Source organism: Pogona vitticeps, chromosome 3, assembly GCF_051106095.1.
Source record: "Pogona vitticeps strain Pit_001003342236 chromosome 3, PviZW2.1, whole genome shotgun sequence".
In the NCBI taxonomy this organism is placed as follows: domain Eukaryota; kingdom Metazoa; phylum Chordata; class Lepidosauria; order Squamata; family Agamidae; genus Pogona; species Pogona vitticeps.
Window position 1 is genome coordinate 146,741,642 of NC_135785.1, and position 24,708 is coordinate 146,766,349.

A 24,708-nucleotide genomic window follows, 5' to 3' on the forward strand; every position below is an offset into this window, starting at 1 on the left:
TTGTTTTTTTAATGTTGACAATAGTGGAAAAAGCAAAAACAAAATGTAATATATAATATGTTCTTGCTAAGTTCCAAAAACATTTGGTTTGTGTGTGTGCTTGTTTGGGGCAGATGACTATAGCTACCTGCATTTTTTAAATTTCAGTATTTCACGAAGTTGTAGAACTGTCAAATGGGAAGGGATCTGAAGAGCTGTCTACTCCAGCCCCTTTGCCAGTGTAAGAACCCACAGCTAAAACTCCCCTGATAGATGGCCACCCAACCTCTGTTTAAAATGCTCTGTTGAAGCATGGCCCATGATCCTCTGATGCCATCTGTTCCACTGTAGAACAGCTCTTACTATCAGAAAGTTATTCCTAATGGAGAAATAACCGCCCCAGTTGTAATCACAGTCCATTCAATGCAGCAGAAAAGAAACTTGCTCTGTGTTCACTGTGACATTCCTTGCACCTCTATCCTGTATCTCAGACCTCTGGTGTGAGACAACACATTAAGTCATCATAAAGCTGACTTAAAATCACTGTTGATTTCACTGTTTCATAACATATATTAAAACAGCAATTGTGACATTGTGTTCAGAAAGTAACAAGGATATAACCAAGTTTAAGAAAAGGAAAAGGGGGGAAAAGGGAAAAAACAAAACAAGGATATAACCAAATTCCATCTGAAAGATCTCAGGCAGTACCAACCAGTTTAAAAGAAAAAAATTATTTTGGAAGCCTTTCTATCTTGGAAAGTATTGGAAATATTTGAAATAACTTTGGCAACCTGGCCATACCCTTGGTGGAGAGTTGTGTACGGGGAGTTCTACCAGAGGAAAAAGTCTTGCTTGGGTCACCACCCTTGGATGTCAGATGATGGGGCTTCTGGAAAATCACAGGGGCTGTTATAAGGGAGAAGATAATACTTTCTGTTGTTCTTGGCCCAGACCATTATGGAATTTCAAAATTAGTTTCCATACCAAGCAACTGATTTGAATCAGTAATTAGGACAGTTCTCTGAGTGTTAGTATTGTCTGTGCTGTCGTGTTGCTATAGTTTGGGCCAGCTGCCTCGAATGATAGATTATAGACTATAACAGGTATAGATGTCGTCATGCTGTTTAGGTTTGAAGTTGCTCTCAGCATTGATTAGTCTTGAAGAAATATATTTGTGTCTCTTTATTACTAGTTGTACCTTGCAAGAAGATTTGGAATTGACAAAGAGTCAGATTATTACTGCTGTTACTGCTGTTGTCTGTGCAAGCTTCTTCACATGTGCCATTTTCCACTATTGTTGGTTCAACAAGTTTTCTGCCCCCATCACTACTTTAACTGTTTAACTGTTAATTCTCTTCTCCTGATGTGGCAGTTAATTCCTGAATAGGATGGATGCATCTTTGTCTGATGGCTCAGCTTTGACCATCCTATATGGGTGACCCTATTAAGAGTCTTGACTTGTAATGGAGCTTGCCTCCTGAAGTCTTTCTCTCAGCTTTCCTAACATACTCAACTTGCCCTCACTACATTAAAGAATGTGTCCAAGAGGGGAGGGTTGTAAAATAATCAAAGGAAAAGCCAAGTCCTCTCACAAATTATGTAGAGGGAATGATGTAGAGAGTCACATACTGGCAGAGAAGTCCAGCTAGCTTAGCTTGCATGTACAGTATATTCTTATTACTTGACTTATCAAGTGATGATGTGCATATATGTAAACAGGCTCTCGTAGTTAAAATGTTCACATATCTTCACACAAAAGGCTTTTCAGTGAGGTTCATTCATTCAGTTGCTAATCATCAAATGTGAACTGATGAAAGGGTGAATGATATACATACTTGAGTGATGGGTGGTGGTGGTGCAATAGTTCTAATCCATAGATAAGAGTCAGGACACCATGAAGATGGAATCACACATCAGTTTTATTAGTAAATGTGGATGACTGCCAGCTGAAATTCAACCAAGACAAAACAAAGGAACACTTTGGGTGGCATGTTGCAGCTGGAAAATGTAGCCTTCTCCTTTGATGACCAAGTGCCAAGCAAGGCACGAAACACCTTTCATTAGCTGAAGCTGGTATGCCAGCTATAGCTCCTCCTGTCAGAAAGAATCTGACCACCATGTTTCGTACTTTAATAATATCTTGTTTGGATTACCAAAATGCCTTGTCTGTGCTGCTGAAAATTACCTAATAATGTCAGTTGGTGCAAAACATGGCAACTAGACACCTTACTGGGGCACAGCAAACAAAACAAAACACATGGGCAGGTTACCTGCTCAGTTCCAGGGACAGTTTTAAGTGGCTTAAAGTACTAACTGTCCAGGACAGTGGAGTGGCTGAAATCATGTTGCTTAGTGTAATGAGTTTCAGCTAAAATAGACACATTGAACCAGGAGGGATTTGATGAGGCAGCTCCTCTGTGACCTGAGTTAATTCAGGGGAGGGGGCGCTAGTTGTGATGTACTGCACTAAGGAACAGGATTTCAGCCAACATATCTTAAGGGCTGCCCCATCCCATGTGAGTATAAGATATTGAGATGATCTTCTAGGGTCCTTGTACAGGTTCTTCCCATTTCAAAAGTATGGCAAAATGAAAAGTAGTATAAATCAAGACTTCTTCAGTGCCTGGACCTCATTAATAACCTGGTAATTAAAATTATTTCATCTGATTCTACTTTGACGTTTCTCTTACTGCCTGTCATTGACAAATCTGTTTGTTTCCTCTTTTTTTGAAGTAGTCCAAGTTGTTAGCTGAATCCCATATTTTATGCACTCTGAAATGTTCCCTTCTATTTCTCCTGAATCTCTGCCAGTCAAGTTAATTACAGTATTTTTCGCACCATAAGACGCACTTTCCCCCCCACAAAACAGGGGGGTGGAAAGTCTGTGCGCCTTATGAAGCGAAGAAAACAGATTATATTTTCCTGCTTTCTTCTCCTAAAAAATTGGTGCGTCTTATGGAAAGGTGCGTCTTATGGAGCGAAAAATACGGTAGATGACTATGGGTTCTAATATTATGAGGCAGAAAAACGTGTCCTCATGTACTTTCTCCGGACAGTGCATAATTCAGTTCTTCAAAAAATCTCTGATTTATGAATGAATGTGGAATATTGTGTGTATCCACAATTAAAATTGCCAGCAGGCAAAAGGATGCCAACCCTTAGAGCAAAAGGCAGCCCGAATGCTGTCAACACCAACATCATACCCTCTTATACTTATTACCATTCAGACTTGTTGAAAAACAGTCCTGATAATTGCTTTGTATTTGACTGAGAAGTGGTTAACTAATGGGAGGAAAAAGAGAATCTGATTCATGGCATAAATTGCAGCCTGCAAGTTTCCTCTACTTAACAAGTTGCTGCTTGTACACCAGCTCATATGACTGGTGTACAATGAGGGATTCTAGCAGCATCTCGTTAACTGGCAACAATTTACAGCTTATATATTATGTCAAAAAAAGTGAATACTGTAGTCCTAGGATGTAGAAATAATGTTTTTTATTCCAGTATAAAATGCCCAAAGTGTTTAACCTATCAGCTTTCTTCAAGGGCTACATAATGTAAAAAGAATTAAAGTTGCACCATTATAACTTACTTGCGATAACATCATATAAATAAATCCATGTCTCTATAATTCTATACCATATCCATACATTTTACTGTGTTCTTATGTTAATTAATAATATTCTAGTCTAGAGTATTGCATCAGTATGTTAAAATTAGGATCGGTGGACATGAAAAGAATATTTCATTTAATCTGCACTCATAAATAGTATTTATATATACTGTGTTTATTTAACACAATTAGTTCTTTTTCTGTTTATTCAGTCTGTGACCAGCTCCATTAAATCAATTCTAATACAGAAGAAAAAGAACCTGCATATGCACATTTCAAATGCAGCTGTTATTCAAGGTCATGCTGTTAACATGCTGGTCTGTAAACATGCTGAAGTTAAGGAAACAGACATACAATTAAAGCAGGGGAAGAAAATCTATCCCTTCATTTCATCCTTTAGGGACCAACGTGTCCAATTTTATTATTCAGTCTATTTCTTTCTTAAGAAGTAACTCGTCCTGCATTGCATGAACAACTTCCGAAGTCCAAAATGGTACATTTCTTTCTGAATGGCCCACTGACAGTTTCAGTTCATGATCCCAACATGGAATTTCCCTTTTTTTACAACAGCTGTGTACATGAATTATCCTAAGCTATCCACAACCCCAGAATCCCCCTTTTGGCCAAGAATACATTTTCGGTTTATTATCTGAGCAGTATTCATATGAACCACACAACATTAATCAAAGAAGAAATTGTTAGTTTAAATTAGGTAGCAGATAAATATTAGAAATAACAGTGGTAAAAACAGGAAAGCTAAAGCATTTATGCTTTCAGTGTATAAAAGTATTTGATAGAGTTTTGTGGCCATCTTTAAGGTAATGTGATATTAAAATCTAATTTGTTAATCTAATTGATATTTGTCTGCAAGCTAGATGCAGTTTGAACAAATTTAGACTTGGTCAAAGAAATTTAGGAATTGCACAGTTCCAACCCAACCTTCCTCTTGAATGATTTATTTATTTAAAATATTTTAGCCCACCTTTCTCTTTAAAAAGGACCTAAGGCAGCTTACAACAATTAAAAGACAGTATTTAAGATCTTCATCTTAGAACTGCCAAGCTGGAAGGGACCCTATGGACCATCGGGTCTAGCCTTTGTCAAGGAAGCACGGGGGGAATCGAACTCCTGTCCTCTGGCTCTGCAACTAGAGACCTAAACCAATGAGCTATAAAATTAGTAACAATCAGTATACAACACTAAAAGGGTCAAACAAATACAATATTTAAAAAAAATATGTAACGCCAAAACACATTCATGAAGTAGGGTACAAGAATCCATTTTTTTAAAAAAATATATTTTTATTATATAAAATCCATCCATGCTGATTTAACATCATGCCACCTGGGTACAGCTTATAATCATTTTTTAAAACAACTACAATACACATCATGCTCCGTTTTAAAAACCCCACTCAGCAGCCAAACACTCAGGAAGGCTTGCCTGAACAGGAAGGTCTTTCCCTGCTTGCGGAAGGGAGTGTGGGAACAGCAACAGAGAAGGCTCTTTCCCATGGCTGTTTTGGAGATCTCTCTAGTCCGTTCACTTGAACACAGGACTCAGGATTTGATTAAAATAGACATAAATGTGCAGTAAATTCAAATGCACCTTCTTTGTAAAATTTTAATTTTTATTTCAAATGATAAAACTCTTTCTGAAGGAAGGGGTCCTTTGTTTGCCGTACATAAAATGGCACATTTCTAATCTAGACCAGGTAACTGCAGAATTCAGCAATGGCGCTGATTAGATAGGACCAACAGATAAAAGGATGTGTTGGTGAAACAAAGTGAAATTATAACACTTTAGTATGAGAGTGATTATTAATTTCAACACATATTATTCTGGGGGGATCATTGGAAATAACTGATGAGTTCAGTGAAATATTGAGATAAGAGAATAATGTGAAGAAGTTGAAACCAGTGAAATCCATTTTGATGGCAACCTTAAAAGTTTTGTGAAATAACTCAGTGTAAAAAAATGCCAGCATAGAATATTTCAGAATTTTCTAAAAGAAAACTTGGAAGGATCTTTAGCTAAATTCCCACATCCATCTCTTGGACACATATAGCAAAAATGTACACCAATGTATACAAACAGTAAGTCAAAGAATTAGTATATGAAAGAGTTCAGCAGGGAAGCTGTTTCATAATGGAACAGGAATGTCCATAGGAATGTATCTTGTTGGAAAAGGGGGAAATGGTAGAATAATTCCATGTGTGACATCAAGAAATCCAGAAGCTGTGGCTCCCCCATCTCTGCTATTAATCAGGAAATGTCACTCCACAATGGTTTGAAAACCATGTAGCACAACTGAACCACTTTATAATTGCTATATTTAAATAGCAACACCAGTGCATTCTAATAAATGTCTACACAGTTTTGTAAGACTTGTAAGTGTTGTCAAAATTACAGCCTATGACTGTTCAAGACAAAGCAGAGTAACCCTCTTTCTCCTGAGAACAGCACACTTTCAGGGATTCAGCCTGCATGCTTTTTGTGGGTGAGGCCACAGCAAAATATGGCAGGGTTACCCCTTTTCTGATTCTTCTGTCAAAGCCTTATTTTGCTCCCCCATCCCCATTATTATTATTATTATTATTATTATTATTATTATTATTATTATTATTATTATTATTATTATTATTATTATTATTATTATTATTATTATTATTATTATTATTATTATTATTATTATTATTATTATTATTATTATTATTATTATTATCATTATCATTATCATCATCATCATCATCATCATCATCATCATTATTATTATTATTATTATTATTATTATTATTATTATTATTATTATTATTATTATTATTATTAAAATTCCCTTTTCTCAGGCTGCTGGTTGACCATGTAGGAGAATATTCATAAATGGAAGTGTTGCTATTGAGTAGTAGAAACAAGAGCTATGTCATGGTTTACTCCAGTTCTAATTTCTAAACCTGTGTCTTTATAAAGAGCCTTTGTTCGGAGGCACAGTATCTGATCTACAGTTGCTTCCAGGAGTTTCTCTCATAAAAGATATCTACTTATTGAATTATTACATTTGATTTTATTTATAGCTGTTTTATTGCATCAGTAAGTCTTAAATGGGGTTCATTTATCAGTGGCTAGAATCCAGTTACTTATGTAGGCTGATGTTTTAGAAGAGGTAGTCGTGTTAGTCTGTGCAAGCATATCAGGAAAAACCAAAAGAAAAATACAAAATAAAAAGAAAAACATTGCGGCATCTTGAAGACTTGTTATATTTTAGTGTAAGCGTTCACGGAACTTTGCCCACTTCTCCAGATGTATGAAGTAGAGTACAGATACCACACAGTAAAACTTTCATGTTAGGCTCAAAGGAACTGTAGTGTATGGTTGCATTTCACAGCCACGATGATTTATGATTTCTGTTTGGTATTCAGTTCTTTTGAAGTCTGCTTCTGTAAACATTCCAGCAAGAGATACAAAACAAGTCAAAACCTAAACAAACAAACAAACAAATAATGATGTTGTTGTACGTACTTTAAAGACCAACTGTAAAAGGGACAGACTTTACCTTTGAGCCTTGTAGGTGGCTGTACCTCAAATGATGTAAATAGCAGAAGCACCTTGCCATTATTAAAGAAATCAATTCTTTGTTGCATGCCACCAGATCATACAACTGACATGTGACAAGAAATATAAGGAACGACTTACTAAATAGCAACAGTTTGTGATTTCAGCTGTTTAACTTACACATACTTGAAAGTATTAGGATTCTGGCCAGAATGTATAAAACTACAGTATCAGCAGTGTGCTGTGGTGGTTATAGGCATGATCATGTTACAAAATCTGAAGATTTATCTATGAATTATTGACTCGTCGACTACGTGATAAGTTGACTACTGCAAGATAGTTATGCAAAATTAAAATTATTTCTCCTATATTGATGGCTGGAAAAAGTAGTACATGCTATGTACTGAAAATTAAATTTGGTATCCAAGACAAAGAAACAGTTTGATGGAGAACTGGCAAGTTGTCAAGGTGCTGTCAAGTCAGAAAAAAAACTGAAGTTTTAAAAATGTGATATGCATGCAAGTGTGAGCAAGTTCTTAGATATAGTCAAACCCCAATTTGCATAAGGTTTTAATGTTTCTATATAATGTAGTTATGGAATTAAAATACCTAGTGAGATATTGATTACATACTTGTAAATCTTTAGTAACCCAAACAGAAATTTTAACACTAGTATCCTTTTGCTTGGAAAGTAAAAAGAATATTCTCTTGTGTTCAACTTTTCTTCTGGAAAAATATAGCCACCTAGAGTGGTCTGGTGGTCCAGATAGGCGGGATATAAATCAAATAAATAAATAAATAATAATAAATAATAGGTTGAATAAGCCACTCTATTAGTTTCTCTAAAGCAAAGTTAATTTTTTATTCATTAAAGAAAACCTGTTTTTTCAGTTTGTTTCTATGGTCTTTCTCTTTAAATATCTTCCTCCCCCACCTATGAATATACGTATACAGTACAGTGGACCCTCATCTTACAGAATTAATCCGTATTGGAACGGTGGCTGCAGGTTGAAAAGTCTGTAGGTTGAGGCTCCATTGACCTACAATGCATTGAAAACTGATTAATCTGTAACCAGCCGTTTTTGTTCCATTTTGGTCTTTTTTTCCCCGCTGTAGGTCAATTCTCTGGCTGCAAGTTGAACCTAAATTTTGTGGCCAGAGAAGTCTGTAACTCGAAAAGTCTGTAACTCAAAGTCTGTAAGTCGAGGGTCCACTGTATTTCTCATTTTGTGAAGCTCCTTCTGGCTAACCTGTACCATGCATGCTCAGTCTTATAACGAAGTAGCTGCTTTCGGCTTTGAAATACTTTTGTGGAGGATCAGTATTTCAGCCTGTCTTCTTTCCAAATTAAAAACAAAACAAAACAACATGGGGCTAACTATTCTCTTTAAAGATAAGCGAGATTCATCTTTTCAGTGTATGTTACATATTTTAAATCTGGAAATGTTTTGCCTGTTTATGAATTTTTTAAAAAATCACAACTTGAAAACTCTTTGTCCAAAATTATCTAAATTTGATAGAATGCTAGAGAAGACTGTTTCCTAAACTGTGCCACATTTTGTGCTGATCTGAATCTCAGTTTAAAGGTTAGAAATGTTTGTTTGGGTTGCCCCCATTTTTAGAATTGCCTTTATAGAATGTTGATTTGCACTGCCAGCACAAGATCATTGCTGTATTTTCATACAGCAGTAATGATAGATATACTGAATCAATCTTTTCAGATCTGAAAATCAGACTAGAACACCCTGGAAAGGTTTGACAGCATGCTATTATTACTAAAGCTACTACTACTAATAATAATACTATTTATAAACAAAGCATTACGATTTGCATAATCCTAGAGGAAAGAGAAGTTTGTTCTCTGACATTAAGATGCTCACACGAGTTAAGAATTTCATCCTTCCACTCATGGTGTATCACTAATGTCTGTTTCTGGCTTCAGGCAGATGCTGGAGCAGGTAATGGTCTGAAGGCCTTCAGTTGTACTGATTTCATATTGAACTTCAGTTGCAGCATGTTAGAATGCAGTAGTTACTTGCATTTCACACAGAAATATAGTAGTAACATCTATAATTTCTTTTTTTCATTCCACGTACTCTGGAAATGTATTTATGTGTAACTTTTTGTCAGTTTCCTGCCCAAAGGCACATGTGGCATTGTTCAACAATTAAAAATTAAAGTAGTTTTAAAAAATTGAAAAAAACCCAAATAATCACAAACAAACACTGTAATTAGGGTAGGCAGAAGCAGCAGCAGAAAATCCTATTGAAGTCCAGATGATTAAAGGGTCACGAGGCTTAAAACAGAAACTACTAAATGCAGCAATAAAACGCATCATAAAATGAATAAAATATACCATGAAAAAAGACAATGATAGCAGCATTTTTAAAAGTGAGTAATAAAACAGTGGGAGAAGACAAAACTAATTTGAAGCACAGTTTATAACCATAGACAAAAGTCCTCTGAAATAAACAAACAAATGTTAATTTGCTAGTGAAATGTAATGGATGTGGCCAGGCAGCTTTTTTAAAAACCTATCTCTTTCTCTTGCTTAACTCTAAACTATTAGGGTTGCACTTAGCTCTTAACTATGTCTGTCCTGTCACTGTAACCATGAAGGGGGGGGGTGTCATCCAAGGTTTTCTCTGAAGTATATCAGAGCTGGGTTATTTAGGGCTTTAGAATTAACCATTCACACCATTAACCATTAACCATTCACATTGGGCTTGGAAGGACCTATGCTATCAGTACAACTGAACTAAAGCTTGCTGACTCTTTCCAGTGACCACTTACTGTTATAATCAGGCAACAGAGTGCTGTATTTTCTGTAGCTTTTCAAAGGAAGACTCCACACACCATGTATCAATAAACCAGTGAGAAGATTACCAAAACAAGGATGATAGTGGCTGAGAGAAGACTGTATTTGCTTCACTGAATGATGCAACAGAGGTTCCTAGCTGCTGATCCACTCTCTGAACACGGGGGTGAAGAATGTAAATTTATTGTTTCAGAAGAAGTTACAACCCTTTAAGCAGAGTCATTGTTTGTTCGTTCGTTCATTCATTCATTCATTCATTCATTCATTCATTCATTCAACATGTATAGTGCCCCATAGTGCACACCATCTCTGAGTGGTTCACAACATGTTAAAATCATACATAATAATAGCAAAAATACCATATAATAAAAACCATAGATAGATAAGCTTCATCCCTAGCTAAAACTTATTTTTAAATGCAGTTAAACAAATTCAGACATATTTGAACATCTGAAATAAAGAAAAGCACTAATAAAAGGCATTGTTAAATACAGTGGGGTCTTGACTTGAGAACTTAATCCGTATTGGAAGGCAGTTCTCAAGTCAAAAAGTCTGTAAGTCAAGTCTCCATTGACCTACAGTGCATTGAAACCGATTAATCCCGTAACAGGCCATTTTTGTTCCATTTTGGTTTTTTTCTGGTCTGTAAGTCAAATCTCAGTCTGCAAGTCAAACCTAAATTTTGCGGCCAGAGAAGTCTGTAACTCAAAAAGTCTGTAAGTCAAGCCGTCTGTAAGTCAAGGGTCCACTGTAATACAGTACTGTTTTTACCAATTTCTTTTAAAAAATGAGAAAGGCTCCTGATGAACCTCTTCTCGGAAGCTTGTTTCGAAGAGAAGGGGGCATGACCCAAAAAGGATGGTCCCTAGTTTTAACTTGTTGATCTCCTTGGGTGTCACTATTTTTAACATCATAGACTGTGAGGGGCAGGTGGGATGGGTAGCTGTTTTGTAGGAGGGACATTCTGAAAAGCATTGAAATCCTAAACCATTAAGGGTTTTAAAGATAATCACCAGCACCTTAAACTAAGCATGTAAATTAACAGGGAGCCAATGAAGGTGTTCCAGGATTGGAGACATGTGTTCTTTTGGTACCTGCAGCCAGTCTGGCCACTGCATTTTGGATCTGCTGAAGTTTCCATACTAACTTTAAGAGCAGTCCTATATAGAGAGCATTACAGTAGTCCATTTTAGAGATGACCAATTCATGGACCACTATTGTTAGACATTTCTTATCCAAATAGGGGTGCAATTGGGCAATCAGCTGAAGTTGATGAAAAGCACTCTTGGCCTCCATAGGGAGAGCTGGGTTCAAGAATACACCCAAGCTCTAAAGCTAATCCTTCACAGGGTGGGTAACCCCATCAAGTTCAGGCATATATCCTTCTAACTAGTCTGATGGTCCACCCAAAAGTAGAATCTTCCTCTTGTCTGTATTCAATTTCAGTTTATTGGCCTTTATCCAGTCCAGTATCAATATTAGATAGTACACAAGGACCCGTACAGCATCACCTACGGATGAGGAAAAGGAGAGATAGAGCCGTGTGTCATCCACATATTGATGGCAACAAACTCCAAATCGCCACATGACTTCTCCCAGCAGCTTCATAGAGATATTAACAAGAATTGGGGAAATGGCTGATTCCTGAAGGATCCCCTAGCAAGGATCCCCAGGTGTGGACCTCACTTCCCCAAGCTATATCTTCTGAGATCAACCCTTGAGGAAGGATTGGAACCATGAAAGAACAGAGGCCTCAAATCTTAAACTCGATAGTCATCTCAAAAGGATATTATGGTTGATGGTATCAAAGGCCACAAAAAGATTCAGGAGGATCAGCAAGGTTATACTCCCCTGTCTGCTTTCCTCGGGAGATTGTCTTGCAGGGCAACCAAGGATGTGGTCTGAACCCCAACTGAAATTAATCTAGGCTATCGGTTTATTTATTTATTTATTTTATTTTATTTATTTATTTATTTATTTATTTATTTATTTATTTATTCCATTTATAACCCACCTATCTAGTCATATTGACCTCCTCCAAGAACACCTGCAACTGGTTGGCCACCACTATCTCAATCAACTGTTTCAAGAATAGAACATTAGCAATGGGCTTATAGTTATTCAAATCATTCGTTGCTAAATTTGGTTTCTTAGGAATGAATCTTACAGTGGTCTTCTGTAAGTGGTAAAGTAAATAGCCTTTTACCTTATGCATTAATGAAGTATGTAGCCTGTTCTCAAGTCAGTTCCTTTGCTGATTTTATGAGTCATGATGGGAAAGGATCTGTACAGGAGGAGGTGGCTTTATTACCATGCAAGTGCCCTGTCCACATTCTCAGGCCATCCCAACTGAAACAGAGGCAGTTTAACTTGGCGATATGGTTTTGTTTTGTTTTGTTTTGTTTGGGTTTTTTTTTTTTTTTTGACATCTTCAGATCTGCTGGTATCAACAAGGAATCAAGTTCCCAATGAAAGCTTTCAGCCTTTGATTAAAGTGGGCTGCCAGTTGGTTGCAGTTCTCCATATTTGGGTGTAAAGATTATCTTTGTCCAGAAGAAATGAGCCCATGAGCAACACAGAAAAGTTCTACCTGTTGGTTAGAAGCAGCCTCAACTAGATGGAAATAGTAGCTTCTTTTAGTGACTTTAAGTTTATTCCGATAAACTTCTCAATGCTTCTTTGACAGCTATGAGGTTGGACTCCATAGGAACTTTCCTGCATAGTAAAGAAATCGCCCTCTCCACATTATTGACCTTCTGTCCAAACCATTATCATACCGACATTAAACACCAAGGTGGAAGCATCAGATCCTGCCATGTCTCCAAGACCATCGGCCAGAGCATTAACCACAGGATTACATCTCCCGGAAATGCCTTCATGGGGGCCATTAGCCATGCTGATTAGGACATTCAGAGGGTTGTCATCTCAGAAAGTGATTTCACACACACACACCCCAGTGTTCCCATGGCAAAATCTCTAGCATTGACTTGTAAGTGGGATTGAAAACATGGCTGGCTGAGGAGAAAGAAACATCCCCCAGTCAGCTTAACTCCAAGTCAGATCTTCCAATAAAGGCCACTAAAATGACATCTCAAGAACCTGAGCTCCGACTGATGTGAGTTGAGATAATCACTATTTTCTCAGGGTCCCTGGAAAAAATTATGTAATGGTTCTGCCTTGCCTCATTAAGAAAGGTTATGATGTTCACTTTTAAAATCAGTGTTTATAAACTGGTAGAATGTGTGTGTTTTCAGAACAGAACTAAAAACTGATCTAGGTTGCTACCTGAAATACCACAAGGAAGAAAAAAACCTCTTCTACTGTTGGATTTCCCAGTCTAAATGTTTGTTATCCATTTCTGAATAAACTTCTAATTTAATGTGGTTTTTGAAACATAGGAAGCTGCTTTTTACCAAGTCAGAGCAATGGTCTGTCTAGCTCAGTATTGTCAACAGTAGCTCTCCAGAAATTTCTAACTCCTGCCTTGTGGTGCCAGAAATTAAAGCTGGGGCTTTTTGCGAAGGATGTGCCCTACAACTTGAGCTACAGCTCCCTCTTCTAGTCTTTCTCTATCTTAAAAGAAGAAAAAAGGGTAGTAGTTGCAGTCATTATACATTTGTAAAACCATTATCTACTGTATAATATTTAAATGTTTAACGCATTGCCTCATTAATGTATTATCAATGAAATTATTGTATTGACCCCCCTTTTAAACTGTCTGTGAAGAAGGCTGAAAAAAAGTATATTGACTGGAATATGTTGGGCATTTTTTAAGGTGAATGAAACCCATTCTGAATTCTCAGACTTTGTTCTGATTGGGTCTATCAGCTTTTTGACATACTGTATGTCTCTGTGTTGGTCAATCTATTTAATGTCCTTACAATAATATGATTATACTTTGACTATATTGTGAAGTTTTGGAAACCTGGTATATACAATACATTAATACAACAGTAAATTAGAAGCGCACACATGATATTAGCCACTTTGACTGATGTTCATTCTTGAATTGTACTTTGTGCTTAGTGACATTTGCTTTGTTAACATTTGGGGGCTGGGAGGAAATAATGTGTACGTACTGACGTTTGCTGTACATCTCATGAGTGTTTCTCCTTCTGCTTCTTTGCACAGTAAACGTTACCCAACACTTTACTAGATAGACAGTATATCCAGGTGTGCAATAGCTTGAGGCATGATTATGGATTGTGCTGCACAGCAGCAATTCTTAATGTTAAGCAGCTTGTTATAAAGCTAGTTATGTAAATGTAGTTAGGCAGTGGAATTTCAGAGCAGAAAAGAAGTTTTTCATTTAAAGGAGTGTTTTTCAGACTATCTACCTTTAGGGAACCCATTCCACTTTTGCCTGATTCATACATCATAGTACACCAGGAATCCATGGAAACCCAGTTTACTCTGGACCATTGAGTGCTTTTGCACCCTGCCTAATCATTCCTTGCAGCAGGAATAGCTAAATAAAAAGCACAGCATCAGCCTGTGCTTTTTATTGTGATGTGTGATGCTGGGTAGGAGCTAGCTCTCTAGTTCATTTCGCTTCCACCAATCCAGGGATTAACCCATGAACATGCCCTGGATTATTTCTCTGTTTTGTCGTGGGCAAAAGAAGCCAGACAACTGGTTCCTGCCAGGTTCTCCATTGTCATAGTTAGCCACTTCTGCTGCAAGCAACAGAGATTAGCCTGTGTACACCAGCACATAGGCTCGTCCTTGGAAGAGCCAGAATTTCCTTGAATTGCAGCTTGCTGTGATATTTAAGCACGGCCGTTGATTATTCTCTTGTGTGTTGTAAGAATTCTGGTGCAGGTTGTAGAGCAGCTTTTCTCAACCACTGGAACAAGTAACATTGGTGTAACATGGAAGTAGTCTGGTTGGGGTGCAAGGTTTTCAGAATGATTTTTAAGAATTTGCTTTCTCTTAGTCCTTCTGTCCTCTTGTAAGTGTGACATGCCATCTCCTTTTAGTTCTTCCTACCACATACTATCCATCTCTGACGTTTTATCAAGCTAGTAGTAACTACGGACCCTTACCACTTCTCCTAATCTCGCCCTGCCCCTGCCCACGAGGTTCCTGAAAATCATAATACAGAACGCTTGTAAATCCTCATTAAAAATGGTCTCTCTCTCTCCCACCCCTGTTATGATGGGGTAGCAGAATGAGGTTGAGCTGTTGAAATAAGTAATTTATCAGAAATGGGTTGAAGGCTGACTAAAGTCTATTCAACAAAGATAGCTCCTTTTCAAAAACCCAAACCCAAACCTGTATCACCACTTTTAAGTGTGAGGAAGATCTACCAAATAGTGTCCAATAATGCATCATCCTACTGCAGGAAAATAAAATTCTATTTATTTATTTAGCTGCTTATGTAAGGAAACTGCAACATCCTAAAATTATTTTGATTTGTATGTGCCTAGGAAGCAATAGTGAAGCTGCTGCTTTCAAAATGCAAACTCTGCTTAGAGTGGTACACAAAGAAGAATCTGTTCACTTGCATTCTGCTGATGTGGCAAGACAATGTCCACGATTTGTAGAAAAGTATGCCCCCCATTGTTCATGACCAGTCAGGTTATCCCAGCTCAGTCTGCGATAAGAATTGATATTTTTTAGGTTTACTATGGTTACATGGTGCACCCACATAACCATTCATGCTGTGGTAGTAATTGAGGAATTCTTGAATGCTACATGTGCCCTGATGTTGGGAAAGGGCTGTGGATGGTGGGCTGTTATCCTGTACAAACCCCATTTTCAATAGATTGAGGACCATTTTTGTTAAACAGGGCACATCACTGTAAGACCAGGTAGTCAGTTGTAGACAAAAGTGCATGGATGTACAGTACGTATTTGCATAGTATTCTTTTTCCTCACTGAGGGGTTTTGAGTTCTTGACATATGCACAAGCATATAACCCCCATCAAATATGGCATATATGAGTTAAGGGAGACAAACAGCCACTGTTATTCCTTCTCTTGCCATCTACAGTATTATCCAGTGCCCCATAACTTCCTTCCCCACTGCTGTCATATTAATTTTTATGCATTTCCACATGTTGAGCATTGTTAGCTCAGGTAGTGACAAGCAGAACGGGGTGGGTGGAGGAAGCACCAGAACCTATTGGGTTAGTTCAGCAGCTTGAGAGCTGGTTTCATATTCGAGACTCATCCGGTCAGGTTTGGTGAAGCTGTGTGAATGGCCCAATCGATAGCTCAGTGGGAATATGGAAGAAAAGGAAAAGGTCACACCAATTAATTTATATGAAATCTGGTACTCAAACCATGTTTTCCCGAGTTCAGGGTCTGTGCTAGAATATTAGTGTATTCCTGTCCTTTTGGATTATTCCTGTCTTGTCTTGTAATAATTCTGGGTCTGTCTGAGTTATTGAAGATGAAATGTAGCAGATTTTGCATTCCATGGAGTTGTCTAGAGCAAAAAATAATAATAATAAGTTGTCATGTTCCATAGGAAGAGCACCTCAATCTGGGTGTAATTTGATGACAACAGTAAAATACAAATAACTAAGACTTTGAATTAACCAATGTTTTCAACTAAATAGCTTACCCTTATGGGTGACTTTTTCTCATTCCCGTGGGTTCAGTTTGTGGAGATTCTTCTCAGCCTAAGCAGGAATGTCAGAAACTTGGCCAAAGTATTAGGTTTTAATTATAATTTATACATGCATTTGTTGGATTAGAAGTGCCTAGCCCTTCCCCTAGGCCCTGCTTTGACATCTGTGACTTGATATCAGGTGCTATTCTGAAATACAACCTGATGATACTACAAGCGTCTCTCACTGCTTTCCTGTTCTTGCTCTTTCCCTTTAACCATTTCATTCCAGCAGTTTGTGTGAGCCCAGTGACTCAGAAGGTTTTAGAATCTCCCAGCATTCCTGCCTGGCCTTCTTACCAACCACATTCTTGCCTGCTGCAGATGACTAGCTGAAGCATGGTTGGGGATTTAATTTAATTCCAGGTTTCCAGTGGGGGCACTATGAAGGATGTTGGTAACTCACCATTTCAGACCTGGTGCTTTAGGTATCTGTCTGCGAAGCCAGAGGTTGGGAGTTCTGTCCGCCCACTGTACTTCCTTGACAGGGGCTGGACTGAGTGATCCATAAGGTCCCGTGTAGCTCTGCAGTTCGATGATGATGATGATGATTTAGGTAACTCATCACTGGAGCAACCCCATTCTATTTTGGGGTAATCCCCACAGTGCCTGTTCAGTTCACAAGCTATCCCTCAATAATACCCTATTAGCTGTTTTTTTAATTGTTTTCTTATTATTTTCTGTATTTTTAAAACATTGTTTGCTTTTCATTAAATCTGTTTTTGTCTTTTTGCCCATTGATTATTTCTGGGAGGTTTTGGTAGCACAATCAGTATTGCTTAGTGAAGTATGTGTATAGATATGCAATTATTGCCTTGTATCTCGGAGAGAAATTTGGTTTGTCTTCCAAATATGTAAACAGAAGAACTGCCTTATACATCCAATGTGACAAGTAAAAGTCCCTTTTCAGTTTAATAAGCAGTGTTCCTGAATTACTTTCAGGAATTACTTTTTAATGGCATGTAAAGGCATTCTAGTGCATTTTGACATAGATTTCTAGTTTTGTGTTAGTGTCTTCAGAAGTGGGAAAGGCAATATTTGTTTTGATTTGTATTTTATATTTTTGCATTTCTAAGATGCAGTATCAAAACTCGGCAGTTATTCACCATAAGTCATAATTGACTTGATGGCACATGATTCTCTCCCCCCCCCCCCCCGGCTTACCTGTAACAAGAAAACAGTGTGTTAATAACATGCAATGTCTTTAGCAGACAATAACAGTAATGATAGTCTGGCTGCTATGAATCAATGAGTAAAACAGCTTTCCTCCTGTAAAAATAACTTTCTAAGCACTGCTTTCAGCACAGTACAGATCATACTGGTATGCTCTGTTTCACACTTTTGCTTCTTCGGGAAAGATCAAATTGCAAGATAGTATTGCTGCTCTTTCCTTGCTTAAAGCACAACAGAAAGAGATAATTGGGCAAGGTTCCTTCAAAACATAGCTAAGGGCTCTTCTAGATGGAGCATTTGTACTTCTTAAGTACTGGATTCTGCCTAATCTAAACAGAAATTTCTCTAACATCCATAAAACGTTTCTTATCTCATTTTGCTCCATTTTTTCCTTCCTATTAAGAACCAAGTACCACCACTCATTTTTTTTCAAAAACCTCTAACATTGCAGTGTCTCTAATTCCTCCTCTTTACATTGAAATTCCATAACTCCCCTCTCATTTTGGTCCACATTGTGTGCCTGAAGGGGTCAGGGTGGATTTGATTTAATTCAAGTCAATTTAAATCATGGTTTAAGTCACTAGTCAGTAAGACTGGATTTAAATCATGATTTTTAAGTGTAAATGCTCATTTTTGCTGGTAGTTATAATCTTTAATATTTGCAACCAGATGAAGATTTCATGTTTAGAATAATAACCTGTCAGATTAGTAAAACAGCTAGATTAAAACTGGTTTTAGTTTAATTATATTAATCACTCATATTTGGAGAACTACTTAAATTGATTTATTTAACCAAAACAATAACATTATATAGCACACATATTCTTGTATTTGCTTAAACTTAAATGTTTATTAACTGAAGTGATTAAACAAAATATATTTTTAAAAAGCAAACTATCTTCAAAACAACCTTCAAACCTAGCATTTAAGGTACGTTAGGACCCCCCATCTGTGGAATAAGAATCTGCTGATTCACTTATCTGCTGTCAGAAAATAGTAAGTCCCACCCCCTGAAATATGTATTTATATGTATTTCCAGGGTGTATTTACCAGAACTGGTCACTAGAAGGATCCAGAGAGCATGCAATGTATAGCATTCACTATACAGTATCTGCATTTTTCGGCATCCACTGTGAGGCTTGGAACCAATTCCACTGGGGATACCACAGTCCTACTGTAACATGTTCATTGTTTGTACATAGATTTGCAGAACAATTAGATTAAGATCTTTTACTGAACCTTGTTTATTTTATACCATTTTTACTGTGAAAAAGTATATGTTGTATCAATTTGGATACTTGGATGAATTGAATTAGCTTATCAAAAATGTAAATATTGCATGAATATAGAGCCTTGTGCTACATAACTAAGTTCTATTTCATGCTGAACTATGATGTATCTTAAATGGAAAACTATCTTTAGATAGATTTTTCCTCCAAAAGCATTTCATAAAAATAAATCTGATTTAACTCAAAACATTCTGGAACCGAGGGAACCAAGGCAAAAGGATTATCCTCCTCCCATCTTTGCTCGGGCTGGAGACACTGCTTGTTTTGAACCCTTATGAGTTACCTGAGGATGAAGAAGGGATGAGATGAAGGTAGAAAAAGTTAGGAGCATTGAAACTCATGTTCTGATGCAGAAAAGCAATAAGAATGAGAAGCATCAATAAAGGATGCAGGGTGAGGAAAAAAGCAATGCAAACACATGATGTGGCATTTCTGGAGGAGACACCTTCAGGCCACTGAAATAGAAGGAAGCTCTGTGGTTAGTACAGAATACAAATACAAGAGTACAGTAGGTGATACCTTTATAGACCACTAAAAAAATCATAATACAATCTGCGAGCTTTCAGGTCACTGAAATTCCTCTTTTCCATTGAAAGACTTATTTTCTGCCATTTTTAGGCTTCCCGTGATGCTTGAAAGCCGTATTTCCCCATGATGCTTCCCATGTACAAAACAGAATAAGGGGTGATTTTTCAAGAAGGGGAGGAGCTACCAAGTCACTCTCTCTTTTTTTTCCTTTTCTTCACAACCCCAGAGGTTCCCTCCCCTAAAAGTAGTTGTTAACAAACTTAGGGGGAGTTGAGGGGCATGTGAATCATGGGGCTATTTATAGGAATCTGGGTAGATGTACTCAGACGTAATTCTGACTCAGTTCAATGGGGTTTACATCTATGTAAGCATCCATAGGATTGCAGCCTAGGGGGACTTGAGGTAAAAGAATGGCAGGGGAAGGTATATGAGAGTTGCAGACAGGGGAATTAGTGCTTTTTCTCTCTGAGGACCACCCACCTTGCTTATCTGAAAAAAGGAGGGGGTGGGGATGGAGAACCACTGTGTCGTCCTGCGATCAGAGCTTTCTAAGTCTTCATGTATAGTGTGTGCTGCTCATTCCCAGGTAAATATACATAGAGCAGCAGCTGTAGGAAGTAGTTATTTATATGAACAAATGAGATGTGATGCTTGTCCAGCCTTCGTTTGCCCTTTTGTGAAAGGGATTTCTGTTGCAACAGAAAAAAGTGAGTTCACAGAAGTGGTTTCGAATCCATGGCTTTGAATCAGTGGTACAGTCAGCTTCCTATGTAATGGCTTCATTTGCTGTGAGCTGCCCTACCCTCCAACCCAGGAAGCCACAGTGGGTATGACCCTTGACTTACAGACGGCTTGACTTACAGACTTTTGAGTTACAGACTTCTCTGGCCACAAAATGTAGGTTTGACTTGCAGCCTGAGAATTGACTTACAGACCAGAAAAAAACCAAAATGGAACAAAAACGGCCTGTTACGGGATTAATCGGTTTTCAATGCACTGTAGGTCAATGGAGACTTGACCTACAGACTTTTTGACTTGAGAACCGCCTTCCAATACGGATTAAGTTCTCAAGTCAAGACCCCACTATAGTAGAGATTGTGTTGTGCTTCATGTTATGAAAAGTAAAAAGTTTCACTTTATGTTGCTCTTCACAGAAGAAAATACCTATATTTATAGTATGTGCATTTCACCCTTTCATTTCAAGAAGGGGCGGTTACACAATAAAGGCCTACACTTTGTTAAAAATTACACATTTCAAGGCATCCAAATTGGCATGCAAAATTATAGGACACCTTGACTATTGTGTCAGTACTGTGTATATGAAAAATTTGGTTATCAATACACTCTAAAGAGAGGTGCTTGTCTTTATGAGTAAGATAAAAGTCTATGACTGTGACATTTGTAATGTGTCGTTGTATATATGTAAGAGAATAAAGATGACAAGTTAAAATGTGTGTTAAGATGTTTAATATGGGTGATGGAGAAAATATTTTAATTTTGTCCTATAGTTAAGCAATGATAAAGAAAGAAAACATGTAAAGTCTATGGTAATGCCCCGGCTGTTCTGGGGATGCTGTGGGCCATTCTGCTTTTTTGTTGTTGTTGTTGCATATTTGAATAAGTTATCCAGGTGTTGGCATCTGTATATTGGGAGGTTATTTGTTGCTGGATGCACTGAGCTTTCCTGGTACTGCCTGTCTGCACACATCTGGAATTATTCCCTGAGGTTTCACTCCTAGCACAGATTGCTGTCCCCCTTTGCCTACCTTTTCTACCCTTTCCCTTCCTACTTTCTTGTGTCTTCCCTTCCTTTTTTGTTTTACCCATCCACCCTTCTCAAATTTCCACGTTTTGGGTGCAGTGCTTTCTGATTTTTTATAAATTGTTTGTTTCACCTTTCACACTGTAGTGCAAAAGTCATGTGCTTTTATGAAAATTAAAAAGCAGAATGAATGAATACCTACTATTATCTTTGCCACTTTCTCCTCCCTTCCCTCTTTGTTTTACCCTACCCTCCCATAATTTTCACTTCAGTGCTGTCTAATTTTAAGGTTTCAATTTACGTTTGACTTATAGTACAAATGTGACTTTTTTTAAAAAAAATTAAAAAGCAGAATGTAGGAACAGCTTTTATCTTCTCCATCCTCCCCCACTTCCTTCAATTTCTCCTCTCTTCCCTCTGTATTTTACATGCCTGCTATTCAGAAGCCTTCAATTTTTCATTTAATTTTTTTTTATTATTTTTAGTTTTCACCATTGTGCTATGGTGCAAAAATGATGATTTTTTAAAAGAAAAATTAAAAAGCAGAAGGCAGGAAGAGCTGATACCACAAGAAGATTAAACAGCAGAAAAAATACCCATAGGGAAATATAATCAAAGACACACAACCTCAAAGTACATGGATCAGCATGCATCAGTATGGTTCTGGGAACTCTCTGAGCAAATCCTGCATTAGAGCAAATTGGAGCAAGCAGAATAAAAATACAGCACCAACTGGTAATGGTGTAAAAAATCAAGAAAGCAAGGAGTTTTATCCTGTCCTGAGTCTGTTGACACTAGCTTTAGCTTTGCATGGTGTGGACACTGGGATGTAGCACTGATGTCATGAATGCAAGTAGAGTTGTACAAACGCTTAGGGTAGATAAGGCCCTAAACATGCAATCCTAAACATACTTAACTGCACAGTGAAATCCACACTAAACAAAATCCTCTTGCGTAACTGCACAAATGGCATAACTTTTGGAAGCAAATCACCCCAGGTTGAGAAATCACATAAACATTCTCAGATGCACGATGAGTCATACATTTCAGTATGCAACAGGCCATGTCTGTGGTGATTACGTACTTAACTGGGTGCAATTTGCTCCAAAAGTTAAACTGTTTGTGCTACTCCAGTGTAACTATGTACAGTAAGAGGACTTGGGCCACTGGAATTTAATAATAAATGATGTTATTTCCAGGTGTATGTTATTTCTGCGGAATGTTCTTGGTGGACATGTACACTCTTCCAAGGAGGGTTCCTGGCTATTCAAACTTTCCATAGGACTTTAAAAAAAACTCATATGTAAGGAGAATATATCCAAGTACTACTAGATTTTACATAAGCCATATTATTCCAAACCAGTGATCTGTGCATGTGTAAAGTTACCTTTCTTTTCATGGCCACCTGTTTTATTCAATAGTCAGAAGTTTTCATGCAGTAATTTTTATCATCTCATCTTCATCTGAGTAAAAGATTTATAGGGCAAGGCCTACAGATGGCAAGGTTGGGTCGGCACTTTTATACCAACAAATACTACATTCTGAACACTTCTTTATTTATGTGAATGTAATAGAAGGAGGACAGGCCAGTCTTCAGAATTGAATCATTACACATAGAACGCCATTTAATCCATTTCCATGCCTGCTCATTCTCCCTTGCAGATCTCTTCCATGTTCTTTTTCCCTGCAGTTGTCCCCAAAACCTAGATTCATAGTTGCTTGCTTGCCTATTTAAAGAAAAGATCATGCAATTGCAGTCCTATTATTGAACTGTAACCGTCATTGGTGCCACACGGTATACTCGATGGGGAATGATGTTGGGAGTTATAGTAAGCAACGTGCAGAAGGCCACAGCTGCCTGTTCCTCATTTAACAAAAGAGCAGATGGGGTGACATTTAGTGGAGAATTTGTAGGTAAAGGAAGTGTGACGTACACCCGGTGCCCCTGTTTGTTTCTCTCAACCCAGGTCCATGTTGGCAACGTTCCTTCTTTCTCTCTTGCTGCCACCAGTGGATTTCACTTATCCATACAGTAAAGAACTTTACTGTACTCTCACACTTGCTGCCAATAACAGAATTAGTTTTATTAAAGGGTATGAAAAGGATAACTCAGAATCACAGATGGTCTTTGTTCATGTTCATTAGATCACTATCACTGAAGTACCATATTTTATGTTCCACATTAGATCACTTCTTGTTTACTTATTTTCAATTCAACCAGTGTCTGTTTATTAGTAATAATTCTCTCTCTATCTCTGACTATCTCTCTCTCTCTCTCTCTGTGCAAGCCCCCCTCCTCCTTCTCTCTAACTGACTAACTGACAAAACTTCTGCCTCTGCCTCTCCTGCCCTCTCATTGGCTCCTGCACATGAGGTTCCGCTGTGATTGACAGGAGCGACTTGGGCATTCACCACAGGAAGGTTTTGTAAGCACCCCATCTGAATATTGGACTCTGCATATCTCTCCTCCTCCATGCTCCTCTTTCACAATTTTGGAAGAAAGGCGGCTTTCCATGACTTTAGAAGAACTAGGGCCTGGTTCCACAGCTGACATTTTTTAAATCTGAAGATATGTGTCATGAATATGTTTTCAGTCCTTTCTGCCAGCCTTTGATACCATTTATTTAAAACTGACATTGACTGCTATGCAACAGCCTTTGAAGAATGTGTTTAATAATAATAATAATAATAATAATAATAATAATAATAATAATAATAATAATAATAATAATAATAATAATAATAATAATAATAATAATAATAATAATAATAAATAGAAGCAGATAACATCGTGCACACAAAAGTTAAAGAACTGACAGAAAGGGAATGTATCAAAAGACTGCAGAAAATCTTAAAATCAAAATTAAATTATGGAAATATAATTAAAGCCATAAACACATGGGCCGTTCCAGTAATTAGCTGGAATAGTAGATTGGTCTCAAAATGAATTAGAAGAATTGGATCAAAAACACAGAAACTAATGAACATGTATCATGCACTACATCCCAAAAGTGATGTGGACAGATTATATTTACCATAAACATTTGGAGGCCGTGGATTACTGCAAATACAGCAAGTAGTAGAGGAGGAAAAAAGAAGCCTAAAGGATTATATCAGTACAATCAGAGAAAAATTACTTAAGGCAGTGAAAATGGAGTATATTTTGAAAACAACAGAAACAAAGGTTCAACGTAAGAAAGAACAATTTTAAAATAAACAGCTGGAAAAATAAACCACTACATGGACAACACCTGGGATATATTGATGGAAAGCATGATCATAATTCAACATGGAGATGGCTAAAACTGGGGACTCTTAAGAAAGAAACAGAAGGCTTGATTTTTGTTGCACAAAAACAAGCACTCCAAACCAACGTGATGAA

The 24,708-nt window shown here is 37.4% G+C and overlaps 1 protein-coding gene across 2 annotated transcripts in view; it reads left to right on the forward strand.

Annotated features, from left to right (window-relative positions):
- ABCC4 (ATP binding cassette subfamily C member 4 (PEL blood group)) overlaps positions 1 to 24,708 on the forward strand; it is a 239,168-nt gene that overhangs the window by 204,363 nt on the left and 10,097 nt on the right. The window contains exon 30 of one of the 2 annotated variants that reach the window (XM_072994692.2): positions 12,646 to 12,859. The exons of the other annotated variant lie outside the window; for it this stretch is intronic. Coding sequence (XP_072850793.2) covers positions 12,646 to 12,651 — 6 coding nt within the window. The 3' untranslated portion in view covers positions 12,652 to 12,859. Of the gene's footprint in view, positions 1 to 12,645; positions 12,860 to 24,708 lie in introns of those variants that run through there. 2 annotated transcript variants of the gene reach the window in all.